This window comes from Tachyglossus aculeatus, chromosome 2, assembly GCF_015852505.1.
Source record: "Tachyglossus aculeatus isolate mTacAcu1 chromosome 2, mTacAcu1.pri, whole genome shotgun sequence".
In the NCBI taxonomy this organism is placed as follows: domain Eukaryota; kingdom Metazoa; phylum Chordata; class Mammalia; order Monotremata; family Tachyglossidae; genus Tachyglossus; species Tachyglossus aculeatus.
The window spans coordinates 86,578,844-86,606,699 of record NC_052067.1 but is presented as its reverse complement, the minus strand read 5'-3'; the positions used below and the strand labels follow the sequence as shown (position 1 = coordinate 86,606,699).

The following is a 27,856-nucleotide window of genomic DNA, read 5'->3' as shown; positions in this document are numbered from 1 at the left end:
GCAGAGCACTGTGCTAAGCCCTTGGTAGAATACAGTATGACAGAGTTGGTGGACACCTTCCCTGCCCTAAACAAATTTTTAGTCTAGAGTCCAAAGACAGACACAGACTGTGTCTGGCCTGATTATCTTGAATGTACCCCAGTGCTTACTTTGGTGCTTGGCACATAGTAAACACCTAACAAATACTATCATTCTTACCTACTTGGGGCAGAGCACTATATGAGGCCCTTGAGAGAGTACAGTATAGTATGAAGACATAATCCCTGCCCTCATTGAGAGACTTTACAATTTGACAGGTAAAACAAACACAAAATAAATTACAGATAGGAGGAAGAAGAGTGGAAAGAGAGGAATGTGGATGAGTAAGTAGTGTGAACTCATCATTTGAAAGGTATAATTTGCTCTGACCTTCCTTTAAATCAATCAGTGAATCATTTCCACTAAATATCATTTTGTGGGGGGTGGGCAAGAAAGAGGGTTGACTGATGCAGAACCAAGCAGTTCAGAAGGCTCTGAGCACCTGGGCAGATTCACCTCAGTTTCCCTTGTTTCCAAGGGCCTGGATTAGAAACCAAATGCAGAAGGCACTGTGTAGACTGAAGGTCGAGAGGCTGCCTATGTTCTGTATTTTCTGACTCCCTCTTCTCAGGTTTGAAGTCTTCCCTATACACAAGGAAGGTATAGCACAAATGAAATTGCAGCACCCTGGGACATAGGAAGGAACAGGTTGAGGAGGGTGCCTTCTCTGCCACCCCAGGGGAATGGGTGGTTCCCAGGGAGAAAAGGAATCAAATCCCCTGTTGTTTGAGATACTGTATGCTATGATCTTTGCAGAACCGACATCAAGGAATTATCACACGAGGCTTGGCAAAAATCTGTTTCAGATGTTAGTCTCAGAGGTTATTAAATAGAGATTTAAGGCCCAGTGACAGCTATGGCTAAGTAGAAGTGTAAATGCTAGGCAAATGTTAGGGAAGCAGTGTGGTCTTGTGGAAAGTACACAGGCCTGGGAGTCAGAGGACCCGAGTTCTAATCCTGCCTTTACCACTTATTTGCTGTGTGACCTTGGACAAGTTAGCTTCTCTGACCCTCAGTTCCCTCATCTGCAAAATGGGGATTCAGTACCTCATCTCTCTCCTTCTTTGACTCTGAGGGGCCTGATTATCTTGTATCTACGCCAGTATTAAGTATAGTACTTGACACATAGTAAGAGTTTAACAATCACCACTATCATTATTATAACAAACAAAACACCTGTCCACATATTTTGTTTTATTGTCTGTCTCCCCCTTCTAGACTGTGAGCCTGTTGTTGGGTAGGGACCGTCTCTATATGTTGCCAACTTGTACTTCCCAAGCGCTTAGTACAGTGCTCTGCACACAGTAAGTGTTCAATAAATACGATTAATGATTTAGTAAATAACTCCTGCCTCCTTTTGCATTATGCAGAAGCACATCTGGGAGACTTGAAGGCCAAACCTTAAATTTATTATTGCATGTCAGGCTGAGATATAGATCAGACTGGGCCAAGCATTGAAAGTTGACCCATACAGGACTTTCCTATGTTGTGGCCCTAAACTCTCATATTTTGTACTTGCACTTGTCTAAACACCTCAGTGGATACTGTATAAAAGTGTAATTATCAGGAGGATGGAGAGAAGGTCCTGTTCAGTTGGAAGCATTATTTATTCATTGGTTTATGTACTTGTCCATTTTTATTTGCCTGCTGGAGAGTTATTAGAAATTCACAGTGGCAGTTACAATTACCCAGAAAATTCAGTTAGAACTGGGTGGTACTTTGCCGAGTGACTTAGGTCAAGATATCAATCCTCTGCTTTGGGGGTGGGGGGACGTGTGTGTGTGTGTGTGTGTGTGTGTGTTTTCTCACTAGGGTTTGATAGTAGAGGTCGTAAATGTCAGGGTCTCTACTTCATGGAGCTGTGATTCTGAAGGTATTGATACATTTGCCTACTGCAGAAGTGTCAGGCATATAGAGTGAGCTAAAACACTGTTTAGCATATGGGCATACACTGAACAAATATTTTGTAGCCACCATGTTTGATTTTCCTTTCTCATATTGGAAAAGGCCACAGTATGTTCATTCTTCCAGATAACTGCTAATGTGTTTGAAGTCATTATCTGCGTAGTGTGCACTGAACAGGAGAGAGTTGAGATAAAGCTTACTTAAAACATTTAGAGTAGCATATTATTAGGGAGTTACTAATAGCTAGTGAGTTACTAGTTATTACAGTCTAATCTTACCCTTGGGAAAGATCTTTTTATTTGATTGTAATTATTTGTTTTGCCTACCCAAGATCTCTTTATAGTGCATTAATGTGAATAGACAACAGGCCTGGGAGTCAGAAGGACCTGGATTCTAATCCCAGCTCTGCCACTTGTCTGCTGTGTGACCTTGGGCAAGTCACTTCACTTCCTCTGTGCCTCAGTTCTCTTTTGTAAAATGGGGATTAAGACTGTAAGCCCCATGTGGAACAGGGACTTTGTCCAACCCAATTTGCTTCTCTCCACTCTAGTGTTTAGTACAGTGGCCGGTGTATAGTAAGTGCATAATAGATTCCATCATTATTATTATTATTATTACAGTTTGAGTAGTGGTGTAAATCTTATTCAACCTGGCTCTTTTTAGAGGCTGCATATCTGGGGAAGGTACTGCACAGGAAGCAGGATAATAATAATGGTATTTGTTAAGTGCTTACTATGTGCCAAGCACCGTTTTAAGTGCTGGGCTAGTTACAAGGTAATCAGGTTGGACGCAGTCCCTGTCCTACATGGGGCTCACAGTCTTAATCCTCATTTTGCACATGAGGAAACTGAGGCATGGAGAAGTGAAGTGACTTGCCCACAAACAGCAGACAAGTGGCAGAGCTGGGATTAGAACCCAGGTCCTTCTGACTCCCATGCCTGTGCTGTATACACTAGGCCACGTTGCTTCTCCTATACTCTGTTCTACCTCAAAGTGGCATCATGGATGCTAGGGAGACCCAGTCTTCAGGAACAGCTAAAACACACACACACACACACACACACACACACACACACACACACACACACACACACCTGCATGAAGCAATTTGCAGAGAGTTACAATCCAATCCCTTTCTTTGAAGAGCAGAGAGAAGGCTCCCATTTTCAGTTCCCTTGCTCTCTCCCTCCCACAGTGGGAAAAGGAGCTATTTGTTCTTGCCACTAGCATTTGTGTGATGCCTCTTAAGAGAATCATGGCCAGTTTTGGTTACCACCCATAGTGGAACTGGAAAACTAGCGACGGTACAGTGAAGAGTCCTGAATACATCAAGGTCTTACAATAGGTTACTTAAGGAAAGGGATGTGGCTGTTTGCTATAGAGAAGAGAAGATTAAGGGTCTACTTAATAGATGTCTTCATTCATTCAGTTGAATTTATTGAGTGCTTACTGTGTGCAGAGCATTGTACTAAGCACATGGGAGAGTACAGTACAACAATAGACACATTCCCTGTCCAGAAGAAATGTGGAGAGTTTTATGGGAAAGAGGCCGACTGACGGCCTCCAGGTTCCCTGAGGCCTGAAGAGAAGTAAATAAGCTTCAGTGAAAGCACAAGAGAGTTCAGTTAAACATCAGAAGGAGATTCCTGACTCTCAAGGTGATAAAACACTAGCATGGGGTATTCAGGGAGGATTGTTGTCTCCACCCAGCTCTTAGAAAGGCGCTTGGCACTTAGTAAGCACTTAACAAATACCATCATTATGATTATATTTAATGAGAAAATCAATGACTGTTGAGAACAACAACATGGAAAAGCCGCATGGCCTAGTGGAAAGAGCAAGGGCCTGGGAGACAGAGGACCTGGATTCAAATCTGAGCTCTATCAATTGCTTGCACTGTGACCTTGAGCAACTTCTCTGTGCCTAAGTTCCTACAACTGTAAAATAGGGATTATAAATACCTGTTCTCCCTCCAACCTAGACTGTAAGCCCCTTGCTGGACAGGGACTGTGTTCAATCGAATTAACTTGTATCTACCCCAGAGCAAAGAACAGTTTGACGCATAGTAGGCACAACTACCATTAAACCCCCCCCCCCCCCAAAAAAAAAAAATAAAATAGAGCTACTTGGAAACACAGAGCTGAAGGAGATAATCTCTCAAGGTCCTTTTGAGTTTGGTTATTCTCTGATGATTTGTATTTTTCCTTATCTCCCTTCAACTGGATCAGCAGTGGGATTCCAAGTCAAGTCACCACACTTGGTGTTCTGTCTAGTCTAGTTCCAGCTGCTAGGAGGAACAATCTAAACTGACAGACACCCTTACTATTCACTTTGGTCATTACCCTTCCTTTGATGTTCTGGTTCTCACAGCTGGGACAAAGTGAGTCATATTTACTGAGCACTTATTGCATGCAGAGCACTGTACTAAGTGCTTGGGAGAGCAGAATATAGCAGAATGGGTAGGCACGTTCCCTGCCCACAATATTATAATCTAGAGGAGAGGACAGACATTAATAAAAATAAATCATGGATATGTACATAAGTGCTGTGGGGCAGAGGGAGGGGTGAATAACGGGAGCAAATCCGAGTCCAAAGGCGATGCAAAAGGGAGTGGGAGAAGAGGAACAGAGGCCGTAGTTGGGGAAGCCCTCTTGGCGGAGGTGTGCTTTTAATAAGGCTTTGAAGGTGGGGAGATTGATTGTCTGTTGGATGTGAGGAGGTTAAAAGGGAGGGAGTTCCAGGCCAGAGGCAGAACATGAGTGAGGGGTTGCCGGTGAGATTGATAAGATTAAGGTACAGTGAGTAGATTGGCATTAGAGGAATAAAGTGTGTGGGCTGGGTTGTAGCAAGATATCAGGGAGTTTTGGTAGGAGGAGGCAAGATCATTGAGTGCTTTAAAGCTTATGGTAAGGAGTTAGGAGTTACATTTTTAAAGGTACCTTATCTTTTGTACAAATGGATGTAAGGGAAGGGGGATGGGGAACTGCAAAGAGATCATCTTTCCTTTCTTCCTAGCTTGGATCCTAGAATAATAATAATAGTAATAATAATAATGATAATAGTGATTTTTGTTAAGCACTTACTATGTGCCCTGCCATGTACTAAGCAATAGGGTCAGTACAATGCAGTCAGATCAGACCCTGGAGTAATAAAGACTATTTTGGAACTTTTTGAGCAGCAGAAGGAAAGGGAAAATATGGCACTATCTACCCATCACCACCTCACTGCCATCAGTAATGATGCCAAGGGCTGGAGACATAGCATACACTCCCTGAGAATATTCTTCCAGTACGCTATGCAAGAGCCCTCTGCTTTCCTTGTAACACAGCTATGGGGCCCAGATACAAATGTGTATTGCACCAATATCAGTGTCAACCAATAATAATAATGATGGCATTTGTTAAGCACTTACTATGTGCAGAGCACTGTTCTAAGCGCTGCGGGGATACAAGGTGATCGGGTTGTCTCACGGGGGGCTCACAGTCTTCATCCCCATTTACAGATGAGGGAACTGAGGCACAGAGAAGTTAAGTGACTTGCCCAAAGTCACACAGCTGACAAATGGCGGAGCCAGGATTTGAACCCACAACTTCTGACTCCAAAGCCCAGGCTCTTTCCACTGAGCCACGCTGCTTCTTTAGTTTCTGAAGAGGGACCAACCAGGCTTTAGCTAAACACCACTTTCTTCAAGGAGTAGCTGAGAATATATTAAAAGGGAGATAAATCCTATGACTGCAAAGATATGATTCCCAGTGAGCATCCATGGAATTCCTACTTTCAGTCCACTTCCAGGGAAATATTATGTGGGTGAATTTTCCTGGCAGGGACTGCTAGGGAGGGAATTGAGAACTGTGTGTTAAAGGTCTCAGACAGGCAGATGGGCTTTTAAAATTGTAATTGGCTTAATACTTCTTGTGGGCAGGGAACATGTCTACCAACTCTGCTATAATGTACTCTCCCAAGCGCTGAGTACAATGCCCTGCACACAGTAAGTGTTTAATAAATATGACTTGTTGATTAAGGTAAATTTTGGTGAATATAATTTTGGCCGATATTTCAGCAAACAGGAGCCCATTCCTGCCAATGCAAAACGGAAGTCCAGTTTGGGGTTTGGAAACCTTCTCTGGGAGATTGAAAGATCCAACCTATCTTAAAAGTGCTTAGACCTTTTCAAAAAAAAAAAGGAAACCAACTCCCAAACCTCCCAAGTTTCCCCAAACCACAGAGGAGCCAACTGGCCTGAGGCCATGCAATGTCAGTGATTTTCCTGTCTGTTATGGGATATAGGTGAGAAGACTAGTGGAGACCCAGATGATGCGGAACTGCTAAAGCTCAGCAAGAGGCTGGTGGAGAATGCCGTCCTCAAGGCCGTGCAACAATACCTAGAAGAAACCCAGAACAAAACCAAAGAGACCGAGGGCAGTCCGGCCAAAACAGAAGGTGCAGTCGACGGCAATGAGAACGACAATGACAGTTGAACCAGGCACAAAGACCAACTGGGCAAAGCATCCCCAGGTCCCCGTCAGCTCTGCTGAGTCATGAGGACTGACTCAAGGTGTGCTTTTTCCACACCCCTTCTTGACTCCAGGGAAGCGAGCTGGTCCTCTTTCACGATCGAAGTGTTTGCACTGCTGAGAAACAGACAGAAATGCCATCAAAGAACAAAGGCATGAGCCTGCACTGACAGTAGATCTAACTGCCCAACAGGATGGCTCTGGACTCCTGTAAATGCCCCAGTGGACTGAAATTTATGGCCGTGGGGGAGGCCTAACTCTAAGTGGAAAAAAAAAATGCCATCACCATCCTCTGACGGGTTTATTTGACTTCATCCGTCACCTGCTCTGCTATAACAAAGACAGCAAGTACTGAGCTAGAAAAGACCATCAGAGAGACAGCCTAACAGTATGTAAGATCAAGGAAGTTTCCTTAACCACCCTGCCACTATGCAGTTACCTTTATTTATCGTCAAGAGATCACTCGTGTAAATTATGTTTTTTTTGGATAAAAGTATTTCGTTTTCTATGAAGCAGGGGCCTAGTTTTAAAGGTTTCTTTTGTTTTCCAATCCCGTTTTGATAAACTGATGTGCCGCATGTCGGTGTTTCTCATTGGCTTTCATTTAATATGAGGTGTATTTTATAATTTCTTTTTCCCCCCAGGGAAGAATCCCAGTGTAGATTTAATAGAGAAAGCTTTGCGGAGAGAAACAACGGCTCTGTTTTCCAAAGTGAAACAGATAAAGGAACTTTTATCACAGCCAGAGATCCGGGCAAAAATCAAGAGAGAAGTGTTGGATGCAAGACTCAGCAACAGCAGTAATCAAGAAAAATCACATTGATTTTAGTTCTGCACCCGTATAATTTGTAAATTGCTATAATGGTAACAAATTTCAGGAAATCTTTTTAGGCTATCAGCTTTCTGGTAAACATTCCAAATCACTGTCATTTTAATGGAAATGTTAATAGACCCCAAAAGGTTATGATTTGCTGGGTTTTTTCATTGATCACCATAGGGTCAATATTGTTTATCTCAGACTATTGAGAATTTGAGCCCAGAAATGCCCAAACTGCCAGTGTATGTGTATTTCTCACCCATCTGGTAAAACACTTGGGCTGTTCTATAATTCTGTTAGGATAATTATGTTTTTGTTTGCTGAAGCTATTTCCCTTGCCGAAACTAGGCATATACTTTCATGAGGGGTACTTAGGTCGTGTCTACACAAGAGCAAAAGCAATTTGAGAAATAATTTAGCAGTCTTATCATGGGAATCTGCTTCTCTTTCTAAACATTTCCACACAACCTTTGCTATATTGTGGGGGATTTACCAGAGTGAAGCCACCTCACTGGCTGTTCTTCTCATTTGGTTCAACTCCTTGAAAACAGACAGTGCAGAGTAGGAAAACACAAACAAAACATTAGTGTTTTTGAAAATGATCTCCTTGAGTCAGCCTCAGTCTTTCCGGAATACAATCCTGTTGAAAATGTGATGTTATTTTCATTTGGCAATGTCTGTTTGTCATGTATTCTTGTCTGAATTTACCTTTAAAAATGCAGTTACTGTCGTAGCTGGTTGAGTTGAATTCATATTGTTTGCTGATCAAAATAAAAACGTTGGTGTGTGTTGTGCAATGATCAAAATGAAGCCTGCTCTGCAATTAATTCTTTTCTCAGTTTCTGATTTTTTATATTTCTGTAGAGTTGGCCTAGTTTTTGGTCATCGTAAGCTGTTAGCACCAGGTTTTGAATTTGAAAACATCATGTAAAATTGCTTGGCATGTTTCAGGTCAGACCCCGAAGTCCCCCACTTACAAGGTCGTGTAAAGCTTGTGCTGTTTGGGCAGCACAACAGGAAATATTAATGTTATTGCAACCTTGTGATATCTCATGGATCCTTATGATTGTTAAAGGATAGCTGACCGTATGTTTAATTATAAATGCATTTTATGCATTTTCATTTAATCTTAATAAAGATGTGGTTTTCCCTTTGCTGTCTTCGAGAGTGATGTTTTAATGAAATAGGCTCTGCAGTATACACTAAAAGGAGATCATTCAGTCATATTTGAGTGCTTACTGTTTGCAGAGCACTGTACTAAACGCTTGGAAAGTACAATTTGGCAACAGAGACAATCCCTATCCAACAGAGGGCTCACAATCTAGTAGGGGGAGACAGACAGCAAAACAATATATTGAAGGGAGATAAGGAAAAATACAAATCATCAGAGAATAACCAAACTCAAAAGGACCTTGAGAGATTATCTCCTTCATCTCTGTGTTTCCAAGTAGCTCTATTTTTCTTTTGTGGGTTTTTTTTTTTCATGGTAGTTGTGCCTACTGTGCATCAATAGCATCAAAATAGATAAATAGAATTACAGATATATATATCATTAATAAAATAAATAGAATAATAAACATGTACAAATATACACAAGTGCAGTGGGGCGGGGAAGGGGGTAGAGCAGAGAGAGAGAGTAGGGGCGATGGGAAGGGGAGGAAAAGCAGATCAGTTTCTCATACTAGATATCAGATGAAAATTCAGACTTCTGTGTGAATTAGGTCATCTTTCTGTTTTATGGACTACTAAGGAACTTCAGGGACAAATCAGGAGAGAAACACCAGGCTGAGAGGCACTGACAGGGACTGGGAGTAGGCCACTGAGGGAGAAGCAGTCAAAAAAGACAAGAGGTCAGCAGGTTGGTGTAGGTAAGAAGGGAAAGTTCCATGATGGGTTGGCACCGTTTCCCTACAAAAATGTTTAAATATAATAATAATGTTATTTAAATGCTTACTTAACTGTACTAAAGCACTCCACTAAGTGCTGGTATGGATACAAACAAATTGGTTGGATGCAGTACCTGTCCCATGTGGGGCTCATAGTCTCAATTTCCATTTCACTGATGAGGTAACAGGCACAGAGAAGTGAAGTGTCTTACCTAAGGTCACACAACAGACAAGTAATGGTGCCAGGATTAGAACCCATGACCTTCTGACTCCCAGGCCAGTGTCTTATCCACTACACCATGCTGCTTCCCAAAAGAAACCCTTCTAGGTGATATGACAATCCCATGCTTTCTAATAGCTCGTGCTTGATCTTTTCTGAGTTTGAATTACTAGATCACCCAATCTTCTGAGCAGGGGGCAGCACCGGGTAAGAGAGAGGTGGGACTTTCCATGAAGTTGGGAAGGGAGGAACCCAGGCTGACTGTGAGGGGCAAACGTGGTTTCCTTCTAAATCAAAGCATGTGTGGAGCTAATCCCAGTGGCAGGGGGGACCTTAGTCTGGGCTGCTGCAGCCGGGGCTGCCCTGGCAACTAGGGAGGGTTGATGCTGCCCGAGGTCCAGCTCACCATTTGCCAGCCGGGACTGTGGCTAGCCCTGCGGGAAAGAAGGGAGCCAAGCTTGTTCAAAGCTGCTGCTGATGCTACTGCTACCAGGCTGGACGGGTGAAGGGAGATGAGTATGTACCCAATTTCCACCACTAGTCAATCAGTCAATCGTACTTACTGAGTGGCTCTTGTCTCCAGTGGCTGCCTGTCAACCTACGCATCAAGCAAAAACTCCTCACTCTCGGCTTCAAGGCTGTCCATCACCTCGCCCCCTCCTACCTCCCCTCCCTTCTCTCCTTCTCCAGCCCAGCCCACACCCTCCACTCCTCTGCCACTAACCTCCTCACTGTACCCCATTCTCGCCTGTCCCGCCGTTGACCCCTGGCCCATGTCCTCCCCCTGGTCTGGAATGCCCTCCCTCCACACATCCACCAAGCTAGCTCTCTTCCTCCCTTCAAAGCCCTACTGAGAGCTCACCTCCTCCAGGAGGTCTAACCAGACTGAGCCCCCTTTTTCCTCTCCCCCTCCCAATCCCCCGCTCCCTACCTCCTTCCCCTCCCCACAGCACCTGTATTTATGTTTTTACAGATTTATTAGTCTATTTATTTTACTTGTACATATTTACTATTCTATTTATTTTGTTAATGTGCATTTAGCTTTAATTCTGTTTGTTCTGTCAACTTGACACCTGTCTACATGTTTTGTTTTGTTGTCTGTCTCCCCCTTCTAGACTGTGAGCCCGTTGTTGGGTAGGGACCATCTCTATATGTTGCCAACTTGTACTACCCAAGCGCTTAGTACACTGCTCTGCACACAGTAAGTGCTTAATAAATACAATTGAATGAATGAGCGCCTAATGGGTGCAGAGCACTGTATTAAGCGCTTGGGAGAGTACACTATAGCAATATAACAGACACATTCTTTGCCCAGAACGAGTTTACAGTCTGGACCAGAGGTAGAGAGGCTGCTCTGGCAGAGGCGGCTCTCTCCCATTCCTCAGAAAAGGAAAGTGGGCAAACTAAGCAACTCTGTCCCAGCTCCTGGAGAAGATATGTGCCTACCCGAGGTCACTTGTCAGATTGGAATGGGGAAAGCAGGAAAGCACCTGCAAAAAGCCTTGTGTTTGTTTTCTTTTTATTTAAAAAAGTCAATATAAAGTAAATCTCCCAGGGCCAGCAGCGGTCCAAGGTAGGTGGCAGTGTGGCCTAATGGATAGAGCACGGTTGTGGGAATCAGTAGGACCTGTGTTCTAATCCCGGCTCCACCACTTGTATGTTTTGTGACCTTGGGCAAATCACTTGACTTCTCCGTGCCTCAGTTCCCCCATCTGTAAAGTGGGGGTTAAGATTGTGAGCCCTATGTGGGATAGGGATTGTGTCCAACTTGATTAGCTTGCATCTTAGAACATGCTTGACACATAGTGAACTCATAGCAAATACCATCATCAGCATGGTCAACTCCCAGAAAACTCTATGGGTATACTACCAGAACGATTGCAGATGGAGGTGGGGCGTTCTGGGAGAGATGTGTCCATGGCGTCGCTGTGGGGCGGAGATGACTTGATGGCATAAGACAAAAGGCTATTTGATTTGGTAACAAGAAGATCATTGGTAACCTTTGAGAGGGCAGTTTCTGTGGAGTGAAGAGGAGAGAAGCCAGATTGGAGGGGATCAAGGAGAGACTAGGAGGAGAGGAAGAGGAAGTGGAGACAGGGGGTGCTGACTACTCGCTCAAGGAGTTACTTACACATGTCTGTCTCTTCCATTAGTATGAGGGTCCTGTCTCTTCCTTATCGGCAGATAATGTGTCCCATACTTCTATTGTACTTTACAAAGTGACTAGTACAATGAATTGTACCCAAAGGGGGTTCAAGAAAAAGTTTTATTACTAATCCTAGAGAATGTCTCCTGGTAGAGGAGTAGATTTTTCATGAGAGCTTGGAAAGAGGGATGGGATGTGGTTTGGTGAAGATGAAGGGTGGGGGTAGGCTATTGTCCTTTGAATGACTTGCATTTTCTCTTCACAGACCGGGCAGCTTTGGATTTGAAAGGACAGAACTGAAGTACCTTTCAGTTGATAATAACGCCTTTACTTTTTGAACTATATCAACACATTTGCTAATAAGGAGGTAAGTCCTGGGTTTATGCAATTTTCCAAACAGGGAATATGAAGGCAATAGGTTATGATTCAGTGAATCTGGTCTTCTAATGCTTGCACTTGATTCCTCTCCTGAATTACCAATAATGAACCCAGGGCTTAAATGCAATCCCTGGTAGTTAGGGATACTTTATGAAGAGCATTCACTCTTTCAGAGCCCTGGTGGACCATTTATTTCATTGCTCCCTACTCTGTGCATAACACTGCAGCAATAAAACAAACACCGCCACTGATGGTCTGGAATTGTTATCATGCCTTCCAAAGTGCTTAACAACTATCAGGAAGTAAACATTTGAGAAACCCACTCAAATGATGCTGGTTTATAGCCTATTTATTTGTAGGTTGTGTTGAATTTAAGACTGTATTCCCCCATTAGATTGTGAGCCCTCTGATGACCAAGGACCACATCTGAAGCATTTCCCATGTCATTCTTCCACCATTTTAATACAGTGCTTCATATTTTCACAGCCATTCAAGGTTTTCTGCTGAATTACAGTTGGAAAACCCACGATGCTGACTTCTCAACCTTCCATCATTTATCACTATCCCTGTTGTGGGGAGGTTTGTGATTCTGCCATAATGGTTCCCACAGTGATGCTGAGAGATTTGCATAACCTAAATTTGAGATTTCAGTCCACTGTTTCAAAAAGCCTAGGTTATTTCCCCTTTGGGCCACTCAAGTCTATTAAATCTACTTCTGAAGCAATTATGAGATATTGATGCTTTACATGTGCATACTCAGATCTTGTATTTTTCAATAAACTTGTGAAAATGGTCTTTCATAGTCTAAGATGCTGTTTCTCTAGTTTTAGAGAAGCAGCATGACCTATGGGAAACTGGATAGGCCTGGGAATCAGAGTCTTTGGGTTTTAATTTCAGCTGTACCATTTGCCTGCTGTGTGACCTTGGGAAAGTAATTTAGCTTCTCTTTTCCTCAGTTTCCAAACAGGGGATTAGGTACCTTTTCTCCCTCTCCACTAGACTATAAACCCTATGTGGGACAGGGACTGTCTGACCAAATTAACCATTATCTAGCCCAGTGCTTAGTACAGTGCTTGACACATAATAAGCAATTAACCAATTTAATATTTGTTAAGTCAAATGCTTTCTAAAAACTCTTCTTGTTAAAATATTTGGGTTTGGTTTCTCACTGTTCAGGTAATACTGCTTGTTTTCAACCACATCACTGTCATTATCATTGTTGTTTATTGAGTGTCTATTATGTGCAGAGCACTTTACTGGGTACTTAAGGGACACTCAGAAGCTGTAGAAGTCATGTTTCCTGCACTGAAGAAATATAAGGTCTAATAGGAAAGACACGCTGCCAGAAATGTTTCTGAACTTTTTCCCCATTAGGTATAATTTGATCAGGGCTTCAAGACCCCAAATTACCTCTATCTTTACCCTCCAGTTTTCCCCAACCTCTCCTCTCAATATAAACATACTCCAAAATCTACATGCAATCTGATAGGCATGATTAGGCAATTGAACCAATGTGTTTTTAATTTTCTTTTTTCATCAGTACATTTTTCTCCAGGAAATCTATTAGGCCTGCACACAACATTCAATACTATTTTAATAGGACTATTCATGTAGGATAAAATATGGTTATGGAAACCAGTAGGTCAAAGCAATAAAGCAGACCTTCATATTCAAGCTATAATTGCAGGGAGAAGGAAGCAAAACAGTACAGTCTACCAATCTAAGGCCTATCAAATGAGAAGATAAGCAATAATACACTCAGTGGCTATGATTCTACCTACACTTTCAATCCCAGACTATCTGGGCTTCTTGTACTATAGGCCGTAATATACTCTTTAGTAGCAAGAAGTGTAGGCACATATACAGAATAGCTACTAAATAGCTTTCAGAGGAATTTACGCTTTTGTCTTTCATTTTCATACTAAAACCTATTTATCTTCTACTGGTCACTGACTTTGATGGGAAGAATGCTGTAAAAAAAGCTATATTTCACCAGAAAAAGAGCCAGATTCATGTCTATTATTGTAGATTCGATTGACCTCGATTCATGTGCTACAGAGTTTCTTTAATTCCTCCTAGAGTATTTACAGATATTGGTGGCCTAGGGCAATTCCACATCAATTCATAACCTCTATAGACTGTAAGCTCATTATGGGCAGGGAGGGTACCTGATAATTCTGTTGTATTGTACTCGCCCAAATGCATAGTGCAGTGCTCTGCACATAGTAAACACTCAATACCATTGATTAATGATCTAGTTTCTTCCCTGTGAACAAGTCCCCTTTTGGAATATTAAGATAAGAATATAAAACCAGAAACCAGGTCATTCTGTCTCCTACAGTGGCACCAAGCTGTATGGAGGAACAGTGTTATGCTTTAAGTTAGAGTTGGATCATCATCACCAATGGCATTTATTAAATACTTATATTGTACTCTCCCAAGTACTTAATGCACTGTGCTGCACATAGTAAACACTCAATAAATATGATTGACTGATAGTACTATTTGCAAAATACTATACTAAGCGCATGGGAGAGTACAATATCTAACATTACTGATTTCCCTCTAGAATGTAAGCTCCTTATGGGCAGGGAATGTGTACTTCTGTTGTACAGTGCTCTTCCCTTAGTTGGCATTCAGTAAACATCATTGACTGATGGATTGATTCCCTCTAATAAACCTTAATGGATTATCACCCATGTATCTATTTAACCCTTCTCAAATCTTCTGTTGTATTCCCTCCAGCATTTAGTACAGTACTTCAGTGTACTGTGTACTTAGTAGAGTACACCACTCAAAAATACCACTGATAGATTTATTGTTCATTCTTAATTTTCCTTAATTGATTAATCATTCAGTCAGTTGTATTGAGCGCTTGCTGCATGCAGAGCACTGTAGTAGGTGCTTCGGAAAGTACAATACAGAAATAAAGAGACAATCCCTGCCCAAAACAAGCTCAGAGTTTAGTACGGTCTAGCTGTAATTTATCTGTAATTGATTTTATTCTATCTGTACTTTTGTAATGTCTGACTTCCCCTTTAAATTATAAGCTTCTTGAGGGTAGAAGTCACATCTTCCAAGTCTCATGCTATGATCAATCAATCCTATTTATTGAGCACTTACTGTGTGCAGGGTTTTGTACTTTCCCAAGTGCTTAGTACAGTGAGAAGCAGCATGGCACAATGGCTAGAGTCTGGGCCTGGTAGTCATGAGGTCATGGGTTCTAATCCCAGCTTCACCACTTGTCTGCTGTGTGACATTAGACAAGTCACTTCACTTCTCTGTGCCTTAGGTCCCTCATCTGTAAAATGGGGATTGAGACTGTGAGCCCCATGTGGGACAGGGCCTGTGTCCAACCCAATTTGCTTGTTTCCAACCAGTGCCTGGCATAAAGTAAGCACTTAATAAATACCATAATCATAATAATAATTAGTGTGCTTCACACATAAGCACTCAATAAATATGACCAATGACCCATCACCCATTAATTTAACCAATCCCTGCTGAGTTTTTGGATGCTTTGATGCTTAGAAAAATGCATTTTTTTTTATTTCAGACCACCAAGAAAGAGTTTCTGAACCAAGATAACTTTGATAACTGTCCAGCATGTCTTGAAATCATAGGATCCCTTAAATAATAGATCACATCCCATATGCAAGGATTTGCTCTCCTCCTCAGAACTCTACCTGATGGGACCCGAGGAAGTAGCACCAAGACCAGAGTTCCTTCTACTCTGAAGGAGGATCTGCTCAGTGCTGCCAGCAGAAAGAATTTAAGGGAAGGAGGAGGGACTCTCCTAAGAGCCCTAAGGAGAGCGTGTAGGAACAAACACAAATGAAAGGGACAAAATGAAGAGGGAGAAAATTGGATAATAATAGTAATAATAATGATGATGGTATTTGTTAAGCTTACTATATGCCAAGCATTGTTCTAAGCACTGGGGGAGATACAAGGTAATAATAATAATAATAATAATAATGATGGCATTTATTAAGCACTTACTATGTGCAAAGCACTGTTCTAAGCACTGGGGAGGTTACAAGGTGATCAGGTTGTCCCACGGGGGGCTCACAGTCTTAATCCCCATTTTACAGATGAGGTAACTGAGGCCCAGAGATGTTAAGTGACTTGCCCAAAGTCACACAGCTGACAATTGCCAGAGCTGGGATTTGAACCCATGACCTCTGACTCCAAAGCCCGGGCTCTTTCCATTGAGCCACGCTGCTTCTCTAGGTAATCAGGTTGTCCCTCATGGGGCTCACAGTCTTAATCTCCATTTTACAAATGAGGCAACTGAGGCACAGAGAAGTTAAGTGACTTGTCTAAAGTCACACAGCTGACAAGTGGCGGAGCTGGGATTAGAACCCATGACTGCTGACTACCAAGCCCACGCTCTTTCCACTGAGCCACGGGATGCAATGAAGGTGATTTTCAATTCAATCAGATGTGGGCAGGATCCTGGGAAAGTAGCGGTTAAAGGAAAACACAAGGGACTGGAAACTGTGACGACCCAAGGTATCCACAAACTAAAGACCTCAACTTGGGGAATGATTTACAGTTTCAGCCGAAGCAGGGTTTTCAGAAAGGGCACTTGGTAGCCATGTTTTTTCTGAAGGCAAAACTGTCTAGTTCCACAACCAGGCAATACAGAGGATAAAGGTCAGATTCAAGAGTATCTCCCATGATTACAGACATGGGAATGAAATTTATAGCTTGAGATAAGTAAAAAGAAAGCATCATGAAGGTGAAGTGAAATGAAGATAGCAGCTTTTTTTAAAAAAAAATCAGGGAGGTGGAGATGCATAAGGAATTGATACGGTGTTAATGATTGTCCCCAAAAATTGCCATGGTAGTCCTTTTCAGCCTATAGTGTGTTGTCGATATGACCTAACCAAACTCTAGGGCATCTCCAACCCTAGCAGAAGGAAATGCTCAAAAAGTAATGCCAGAAACTCATTTACCAAACTGAGGAAAGATGAAGGAAGATAGGCAAACTTGTCAGAGGAGAAGAAACCCAACCTTGCAATCATTAATTACACAACAGGCAATCCACACTTGTGAAGTTATACAAATGGCAAAGGTCTGAAGCTCCTTTGTGGTGTATTTCATTTTATCTGCATTGCCAAATCCACCACTATGGATTGGACATCTTAGACTGGAGGATCCCAAATGTTTTGTCTTGAAGTCTCCCCTAGCCCATGCTACAAAGAAGGAGGAAAAAAAAATATCTCACCGCTTGCCCAGCTGTCATCACCATTGCTAGAAAAGAGGCATTAGGCCACAAACACTGCCATTAGGTCGAAACAATGGCCTATCTGTCCCAGAATTCTGTCTCTGGCATTGGACACAGGATGCTTGGAAGAACAATGTGATGGTTGTTCTTGTAGATATCCACCCTCGTGTTAGGCACATATTATTTAACACCTTTAGCTCTTCCCTCTAACAACAATTTCTTATGGAACTCTCACCTAGGAAAAGTAAGCAAAAACTGAAGAATCTGCCTGTCTTCCTACCTCAAGGCTAGCATCACACCTCTTCTGACAAAGAGGAAGGACCCTCTGCAGGCCCTACTCTCTCATGCCAGGTGAAACGTGCTAACACATTTTCCTAAACCTAACACTCCTTAAAAGGAGAAACAGCCTGTTCTAGTGGAAAGCTCACAGGACTGAAAATCAGGAGACAAGGATTCTAATCCCAGCACTGCCACTTGCTTGTTGAGTGCCCTACGGCAAGTCACTTTACTTCTCAGTGCCTTGATTTCCTCATCTATAAAATAGGGATTCAAGTACAGTTCTCTGCACAGAGCAAGTGCTCAATAAATACAGTTGAATGAATGAATACCCATTTTCCCTCCACCTTAAACTGGACAGGGACTGTATGTGATACGATTGCATCACATCTACCACAGTGCTTAGCGCAGTTATTGGCATGTAGTAAACTGCTTAAATATCATTGTTATCATAGAGATAATACAGAATTTAGAATACTGATTTTTTTTATTAGCATAAAAAAGATCTGCAGCTGAGGCATTAGGGCAAAAACAATGCCATTATGTCAGAGCAATTGCCCATCCAACCCTGAACTCTGTCTCTGACATTGGCAACATTCATTCAATTGTATTTATTGAGTGCTTACTGTGTGCAGAGCACTGTATTAAGCACTTGAGAGAGTACAATAATAAACAGACACATTCCTTGCCCATAATGAATCAATCAATCAATCAATCGTATTTATTGAGCGCTTACTATGTGCAGAGCACTGTACTAAGCGCTTGGGAAGTACAAATTGGCATCACATAGAGACAGTCCCTACCCGATAGTGGGCTCACAGTCTAAAAGGGGGAGACAGAGAACAGAACCAAACATACCAACAAAATAAAATAAGTAGGATAGAAATGTACAAGTAAAATAAATAAATAAATAAATAAACAGAGTAATAAATATGTACAACCATATATACATATATACAGGTGCTGTGGGGAGGGGAAGGCGGTAAGGCGGGGGGATGGAGAGGGGGACGAGGGGGAGAGGAAAGAAGGGGCTCAATCTGGGAAGGCCTCCTGGAGGAGGTGAGCTCTCAGCAGGGCCTTGAAGGGAGGAAGAGAGCTAGCTTGGCGGATGGGCAGAGGGAGGGCATTCCAGGCCCGGGGGATGACGTGGGCCGGGGGTCGATGGCGGGACAGGCGAGAGCGAGGTACAGTGAGGAGATTAGTGGTGGAGGAGCGGAGGGTGCGGGCTGGGCAGTAGAAGGAGAGAAGGGAGGTGAGGTAGGAGGGGGCGAGGTGATGGAGAGCCTTGAAGCCCAGGGTGAGGAGTTTCTGCCTGATGCGCAGATTGATCGGTAGCCATTGGAGGTTTTTGAGGAGGGGAGTGATATGTCCAGAGCGTTTCTGGACAAAGATAATCCGGGCAGCAGCATGAAGTATGGATTGAAGTGGAGAGAGACACGAGGATGGGAGATCAGAGAGAAGGCTAGTGCAGTAGTCCAGACGGGATAGGATGAGAGCTTGAATTAGCAGGGTAGCGAACTTACAGTCGGGGGGGAGGCAGAGACAGAAATTAATATAAATAGGAATAACAAAAATGATGATGATAGTAGTGTTCATGGAGTTGACACCCCACAGTATTTATGTAAATATTCTTATATCTTACTATTTCCCCAATCCCTAATCTATTTTAATGTATCTCCCCCTGTAGACAGTAAGCTCTTTGTGGGTAGAGATCAACTCTGTTTTACTGAACTTTCCCAAACACTTAATATAGTGCTCTGCACACAGTAAGCACTCAATAAGTACCATTGATTGACTGATTGATTAACTGGAGATGGATGATCCTAGTGATACATTCTCCTTTTTGCTCTTGCTTCTCCACACTGTCCTGGATGAACATTAGTTAGTGGAAGAGAGAGGCAGAGCAGCCTCATGAATCAGTGTGCTTTCTCTGCCATTCTGCCCTATTTACAGGCATGACAACTTTTATAAATAGACTCTGGTGATACCATCAATTTTTTTAATGTTATAGTGAGTGGGCCTCAGTTTCCCTCCCCTGCAGGGGGTGGGGGGAGGGGGTGTCTAGGATGTCTAGGATATGCCTGCAGATGTAAGCTGTAATATGTATATCACCTGTATATATGTATATATGTTTGTACATATTTATTACTCTATTTATTTTACTTGTACATATTTATTCTATTTATTTTATTTTGCGAATATGTTTTGTTTTGTTGTCTGTCTCCCCCTTCTAGACTGTGAGCCCACTGTTGGGTAGGGACCGTCTCTATATGTTGCCAACTTGTACTTCCCAAGCTCTTAGTACAGTGCTCTGCACACAGTAAGTACTCAATAAATATGATTGAATGAATGAATATTCATTTTTCATAATTATTAGATGAACAAGTTCTATCTAGCATTTGCCATTTCTCAAAAGGGATTGCAACATCTCTCCTTCTGATATCTGAAGCTCATTTGGAAAAGTACCCAGACATTTCTCTAAGCACTCTGAAATAAGATTCCCCCTACCAGGGACAGTAGTAAAGACTATCATAATAAAAATTCCAATGAGATAGAACATATTGTCGTGGAAGTTCAGCAGAGCTGAATCACAAGCTAGGTTTTTTATTAGTAGCACCTCAAAGTTGGAACAGGAAGGGGGAAGTATGGAAATAAAAGGGAGTGCTACATGGAAGGAGAAAAGTTCACCAAGAAATGTATCAACAGCAGAAAAATATTCCCACAGTTTTAAAGTTATTCCATAAAGGAAAGTAGTATGGCCTGGTGGAAAGAGCCCAGGCCTGAAAGTCATAGGACTGGATTCTGATCCTGAGTTCTTCACTTTGCTCTGTGACTTGAGCAAGTCACTTAACTTATCTGTCTCTCAGTTCCCTCATGGGCAAAATGGGGATTCAAATTAATTAATTAATGATGGCATTTGTTAAGCGCTTACTATGTGCATAGCACTGTTCTAAGTGCTGGGGAGGTTACAAGATGATCAGATTGTCCCACATGGGGCTCACAGTCTTAATCCCCATTTTACAGATGAGGTAACTGAGGCACAGAGAAGTTAAGTGACTTGCCCAAAGTCACACACCTGACAATTGGCAGAGCCGGGACTTGAACCCATAACCTCTGACTCCAAAGCCCGGGCTCTTTCCTCTGAGCCATGTTGCTTCTCCCTGTTACTCACACTGTGAGCCCCAAGTGGGATCTGATTATACTGCATCTACCTCAGCTCGTAGTACAGTGTTTGGCACATAGCAAGGGCTTAAAAAATTCCACAATTATAATTATTAAGAGGTGCCCTAGAAGTTCTACTGCGATGTTCCATATGTTTCATATTAAGAGATTCTCTAGAAGTTCTGTGATGTTTCAATAATAATAACAAAATGATAATAATAATAATGGTTATTTCTAAAATGCTCACTATGTTTCAGGCACAGTACTAAGCGCTGGGATGGATGCAAGCAATTGGGTTAGACACAGTTCCTGTCCTACTTGGGGTTCACACTCTCGATCCCGATTTTAGAGACAAGGTAACTGAGGCTTGGTGAAATGACTTGCCCAAGGTCACACAGCAGACAAGTGATGGGGCTGGAAATAGAACCCATGACCTTCTGACTCTCAGGCTCGTGTGCTATGCACTATGCCATGCTGCTTTCTAGGCCAGTAGAGTCTCTCCTCTTCTAGACTGTGAGCCCATTTTGGGCAGGGATTGTCTCTATTTGTTGCTCAATTGTACTTCCCAAGTGCTTAGTACAGTGCTCTGCACACAGTAAATGCTTAATAAATACGATTGAATGAATGAATAGCCTGAAATATACTCATCTGAAACCCTATCTTCAAACCTAGTCCCAAGGGGGTGTCTCAAAGACTCTCAGGCAAGGGGATAGGGATCCCTGAGTAGTGTCCCCTTTACTCAGCATTACAGAGAGCGAGTCAGGCAAGATCCACTAGTCTTCCACCCTAAGCATAAAGCCGCGTGCAAGGCTTAATAGCGTTACCATCGATGCTTTTGATTGGCATCCAAGAAGAACAGCTCTCCTCCTCCTAAAATTACCATTGATTCTTTTGGCGGGAGTTCAAGAAGAGCATGTCTTGCCCTCCTACTTACCTTGCTCATCTACTACAATACAATCCTCACACTTGGTTCCTCTAACTCCAGTCTACTCACTTGTACCTCGTTCTCATCTATCTGGCCACCAACCCCTTGCCCACATCTGGCTTGGAACTCCCTCCCCCTTCATATATGACAGACCACTACTCTCCCCACCTTCACAGCTTTATTAAAATCACATTTCCTCCAACGGGCCTTCCCCAATGAAGCCCATCCTCCCTTTCCTTTGCATCAACTAGGCCCTTAGGCACTTTGATTCTCACCCCAGCCCCACAGCACTTATGTACATATCCTTATATTCTATTTCCCTACTGAAATTTACTTTAACTACCACCTCTATGTGGATGATTCCCAAATCTACATCTCCAGCCTTTGTCTCTCTCCCTCCGCAGTTTCACATTTCCTACTGACTTCAAGACATCTCTACTTGGATAGCCTGCTGGCACCTCAAACTTATCAGAACTAAAACACGACTCCTTATCTTTACACCCAAACCTGGGCCTATCCCTGACTTTCCCATCACTGTAGACAACACCACTATCCTTCCTGTCTCCCAAGGGCATAATCTTGGTGTTATTCTTGAGTCTTCGCTCTCATTCAACCCACATATTCAATCTATCACTAAATCCTGTCAGTTCAACCTTCACATCACTAAAATCTGCCTTCTCCTCTCCATCCAAATTGCTACCACATTAGTCCAAGCACTTATCCTTTCTCCCTTGATTACTGTATCAGCCTCCTCACTGACCTCTCTGCCTCTGGTCTCTTCCCACTCCAGTACATACTTCACTCTGCTGCCCAGATCATTTGTCTACAGAAATGCTAAGGATGTGTTTCCCCACTCCTCAAGAACCTCCAGTGCCCATCCACCTCCACATCAGACAGAAACTCCTCATCATTAGCTGCAAAACACTCAATCACCTTGCCCCCCCCACCTCATTACTCTCTTTCTACAACCCAGCCCACACACTTCACTCCTATAATGCCAACCTACTCACTATATGTCACTCTCATCTATCTCACTGCCGACCTCTCACCCATGTCCTCCCTCTGGTCTGGAACATCCTCCCTTTTCATACCAGATGGACAATTACTCTCCCCACCTTCAAAGCTTTATTGGAGGCACACCTCCTCCAAGAGTCTTTCTCTGACTAAATCCACATTTCCTCTGTTCCCACTCTCATCTGCGTTGCCCTGACTTTCTCCCTTTTACTCACCATCCATCCCTCTGAGCATTTAAGTCTATATGCTCAGTTTATTGGTATTAATGTCTATCTTCCCCTCTACACTGTAAGCTCATTGTGGGAAGGGAATGTGTCTGTTATATCGTTCTGTTGTACTCTCCCAAGTGCTTAGTACACTGTTTTGCATATAGTAAGCTCTCAATAAATGCGACTGATTGATTGATTGATTTAAATGTCTCTCCCCCAGTAGGCTGTAAGCTATCTGTGGGTAGGGATCATTTTGCTGACTCAAGTGTACTGTACTTACATCGGCTCCAAAAGGCCTTCCCAGACTAAACCCCACGTTTCCTCATCTCCTACTCCCTCTGTTGCCCTTTGTTCTTCCTCCCTTCCCAGACCGTCAGCACTTGTGTATATATCTGTAATTTTATTTGTATTGATGTCTCTTGATTTGTATTGATGTCTGTCTCCCTTACTCTAGACTTTGAGCTCACTGTGGGCAGGGATTGTCACTTTATGGCAATTTTGTCATAAACCATGACAAAAATGGCTTTCGCCAGTCCCCGTCTCTTGATTTGAGGATGAGGCTTCTTCTGCTTGGACCCGTAGAAACATGTGCTTTGGGGATCGTTTATTTTTTAAAATAAATATTGACTTTACACCTTGAAAGTATTGTATTGTACTTTCCCAAGCGCTTAGTACAGTGCGGAGGGGCGCGGAGTGGGCTGGGCACTGCTAACAAGGCGGGTAGCTGGTTCCGGGGTCCGGAGAGCGGCGTGGCCTTCTCTCTGTCGGAGTCCACCTGCCCCCCATGGGCTTGTGCCGGAACCAGAATGGTTTCTGTCCCTGCATGCTCCCTGGGGAGAGGATGAGGCTCAGTGGAAAGAGCACAGGCTTGGGAGTCAGAGGTCATGGGTTCTAATTCCGGCTCCGCCGCTTGTCACCTGTGTGACTTTGGGCAAGTCACTTCACTTCTCTATGCCTCAGTTACCTCATCTATAAAATGGGGATTAAGACTGTGAGCCCCACGTAGGACAACCTGATTTCCTTGTATCCCCCCTGCACTTAGAACAGTGCTTGGCACATAGTAAGTGCTTAACAAATACCATCATTATTATTATTACTTAATAAATATAATTGAATAAATGAATGCTCTACAATCAGCAAGTACTCAATAAATATCATTGCTTGCTTGATTAGGCACTAACAAGCTGTTAGGGCTTGCTTCTCGGTCTCTGAAGCACAACATACCGATTCAAAGCAAAAGCAAAGACTGAAACCTTTTGTCAGACTGATCCCAGTTTGTCCTTTCCAAACTGCCAACCCCTCCCGTGTGCCCCAGTTCATTCCTTTTCCAACTTCTTCTGCCCAGATTGTAGGGCCAGCCTTCCTCTCTACTGAGCCCTAGCAAAGTTTCATGGGAAGAAAGAAATGACTGTGTGGACAGAGGGCAAATTTGCCAGAAATCATGACAAAAATGGCTATCACCAATCCCCCTCTCTTGATTTGAGGATGAGGCTTCTTCTGTTTGGACTGGTAGAAACATGGGCTTTAGGGATTGTTTATTTTTTTTAAATAAATATTGACAACACCTTGAATCCCCTGCTGGTGGGTTCCTTTAAAAATATCTGGGTACTGCCCATTGAGAACAGTATTTCAGCATGTTACTGGATGGGGGCTGGGAAACAAATTATGAACTATACTTACAGGACATGCTTCTCTGTTTCTCCTAACAAGTGGCTATTTATGCTTTTAATTTGCCAGTTCTGTGAATTAAGTTTTTCAACATGCTTAATCCTCTTAGCTTGTGAATTAATGCTCAACATATATATTCCAGGAAAATTGCCACCTCACTAAGCAGCTATCTGATTAATAGCAATAGCACAATCAGGGACCCCTGAAATTCATTCAAGTTACTAGAAATGATAAATCGTTTAGCTTATGAATGTGTATACCTGTTTTAGCCCCCACTATCCAATTCTGTATCTCCTCTTGCCTCTGGGATAATGAATCACCTAACTCAATGTGTCCAAAATTGAATCATCTTTCCTCAATCAAGCAATCATATTGAGGGCTTACTGTGTGCAGTGCACTGTACCGAGTTATACTGTACACAGAGAGTACAATATACTGGAGTTGGTAGACACCTTCCTGGCCCATGAGTTTCCCTCTTAATTATTCCGCTCCTCTCAAATTCCCCATAGACAAGCAGCATGACTCAATGGAAAGAGCACGGACTTTAGAGTCAGAGGTTCAAATCCCAGCTCTGCCACTTACCAGCTGTGTGACTTTGGACAAGTCATTTAACTTCTCTGTGCCTCAGTTACCTCATCTGTAAAATGGGGATTAAGACTGTGAGCCCCTCGTGGGACAACCTGATCATCTTGTAACTTTCCCAGTGCTCAGAACAGTGCTTTGCACATAGTAAGCACTTAATAAATGCTATTATTATTATTATTATGACCATGTCTGCAGTCTTAGTCCCATTCTCAACAGTTCACTATCCTTCTATCAATTAATCAGTCATATTTTTTGAGTGTTATTGTGTGCAGATCACCTCATAAGTGTTTTTTAAATGCTATTTGTTATGCACTATGTCTAGCTCTATTCTAAGCACTGAGGTAGCTACTAGTCAATCAGGTTGGATACAGTCCCTGTCACATCGGTATCATAGTCTAAGTAAAAAGGAGCACAGGTATTGAATTCCCCCTTTTGTAGTTGAAAACACTAAGGCCCGGATAAGTTAAGTGATTTGCCCAAGGTCACACAGCAGGCAAGGGGGGGAAAGTGGGATTAGAACTCAGGTCCTTCTGACTACCGAGCTCGTGCTTTATCCACTAGACCATGCTGCTTCTCGCAGGGGAGAATACAAGAGGGTTGGTAGATACTTTCCCTACCTACAAGGAGCTTACAGCCTAGAGGGGGAGAGAGACATTAATATAAATGAATTGCAGATCTGTACTTAAGTGCTGTAGGGCTAAGAGTGGAGCAAATATCAAGTGCATGCAAAGAAGCAGCATGACCTAGTGGAAAGAGCCCAGGCCTGGAAGTTGGAAGGACCTGGATTTTAAACCCAGCTCCACCACTTGTCTGCTGTGCAACCTTGGGTAAGTCACTTAACTTCTCTGTGCCTTAGTTACCTCATCAGTACTACATAAATTAAGATTGTGAGCCCCATCTGGGACATGTACTGTGTCCAATCCGATTAGGTTGTATCTATAGTGCTCTGCACACAGTAAGTGCTCAATAAGTACCATTGATTTATTGATTTCTAGATAAGGTAGTCCACAGTCCATTCTGACCCTCCACCCTGTTAGCACTTCTGTCCCCTCCCACAGACAGATCTCACCATCCAAGGAATAACTTGACAGATTTATTCATCACAATAAATTGGATATTATTTTGGGGCTGAGCCAAGGAGATTGATACAGATTTTTTTTAATAACTCCTCTTCAGCAGCTGTCTAGCAGAACAATCCATTTTCAGATTTTTGGGCATGGTCTATGTGGTTATTTAAATCAGCTCCAGTTCTGCACGTTTTTGAATAGGAAAATGGATTCAGTTGGCTTCATAGTACTGTTAATTGCCTGGCACAAGGATCAGCAGATGGCATGCCAAACTGCTTGGATTGCCACTTGAGCCTCTGTCACTCAATCCCCATCCATTATCATGTGTTTTAATATGTCCTAAGGTTTATTTTTCTACCTGCTTTCCCTGTCACTTCTCCTGCCTTTCAGAGAGCTTAAATTGCTGGCATTTAACTATTGATTTTGATTTGGCTTTGAATACTGTACATTTTTTCAGGAAAAATAAATCAGATTTAAGTTGGCCTTTATAGTGTCCATTTCAACAACAAATCCAATGATTAAAGTGGAAATTAAATCTAATTTTGTGGGGAAATATTTTCCTGGCTTGTTACTCCCAGCATGTTTATGTCTAATGTAGAGTCTCAATTTATTTTCATTCACAAAGAAAATGTGAAGACAGGACAAAAAAATTACACAAATATGAAATCTTATCTCTGTTTTACAAAAAATACCCCAAATACAGTTCGAAACAAAATTCCATTAAAATATATCTTAAAATAGTTTTCCCTGCAATTCCCCAAATGTCCTTTTTATATCCCAACCCTCATTTTCAGTTCTCCTCTTAGACAATTCCATGTTATTGCTTCTCTCTAAAATGTGACTCCCAAGAAGAAATATTAGTATTAGTTCATACTTCCTAGTTTTAAAAGGATCATACTTTTAACACTCCATGTTTGAGTTATCCAACTCCTTCGTGGTCCAAAACATTCAAAAGCCTTTGGCCACTTAAAAAAAAAATCAATCCATGATATTTACTGAGCGCTTACTGTGGGCAGAGCAATTCAATGTCAAAGGTTTTTGAGTTTTTAATTTTCTCATTTTTTTATGGTATTTAAGCACTTACTATGTGTCAGGCACTATAATAAGTGCTGAGGTAGTTACAAGTTAATCAGGTTGGACCCTCTCCAAGTCCCACACAGGGCTCATGATCTTAATCCCCATTTTACAGATGAGGGAACTGAGGCACAGAGAAGTGAAGTGATTTGCCCAAGGACACATAACAAACAAGTGGTGGAGGTGGGATTAGAACTCAGGTCTTTCTCACTCCCAAGCCTGTGCTCCATCCACTAGGCCATGCTACTTCTCAGACTTTTTCATGTGGCTCCTGGCCTTCATATCTACTGCCACCATTAGTTTTTCATGCAAGGTCAATCATAGCATTTCATTCAGTTTCCCACCCAGGTTTAGCTTGGTCATTCTCTACTGAACAACCTTCCAGCTAGCTCTAGAAAGGCCATTACTGACAAATGCATAAATTTCTTGTTCTTCACATTTTTGGACTGCAAGATCAAAACTGATAGCTAGACACCAGAATTTAAGGCTACTGCCTTTAATACGGTGATTCTTCTGTGGGACAGGAATTAAGTCCAGTCTGGTTATCGACCCCTGTGCTTAGCACAGGGTTTGGCACATAGTAAATGAATACCATAAATATCATTATAATTATCATTCTGAAAGGCCCAGATTGTGACTAGATTACTACTGACAGTAACAAAGGTTTGTACCTGAGACATCATCCTGGCCATGTCACTT

At 42.4% G+C, this 27,856-nt stretch overlaps 1 protein-coding gene across 5 annotated transcripts in view; it reads left to right on the top strand.

Moving 5' to 3' along the window:
• The window catches only part of AKAP7 (A-kinase anchoring protein 7), a 148,969-nt gene extending 140,495 nt beyond the window's left edge, over window positions 1-8,474 (top strand). For 4 of the 5 annotated variants that reach the window (XM_038770910.1, XM_038770919.1, XM_038770931.1 and 1 more), the window contains one exon: window positions 6,271-7,235. In XM_038770910.1, the coding sequence (XP_038626838.1) occupies window positions 6,271-6,461 (191 nt within the window). In that variant the 3' untranslated portion in view covers window positions 6,462-7,235. Of the gene's footprint in view, window positions 1-6,270 lie in introns of all 5 variants that reach the window. The other variant, XM_038770949.1, reaches the window with a different exon arrangement.
• Window positions 8,475-27,856: the final 19,382 nt, after the last annotated feature.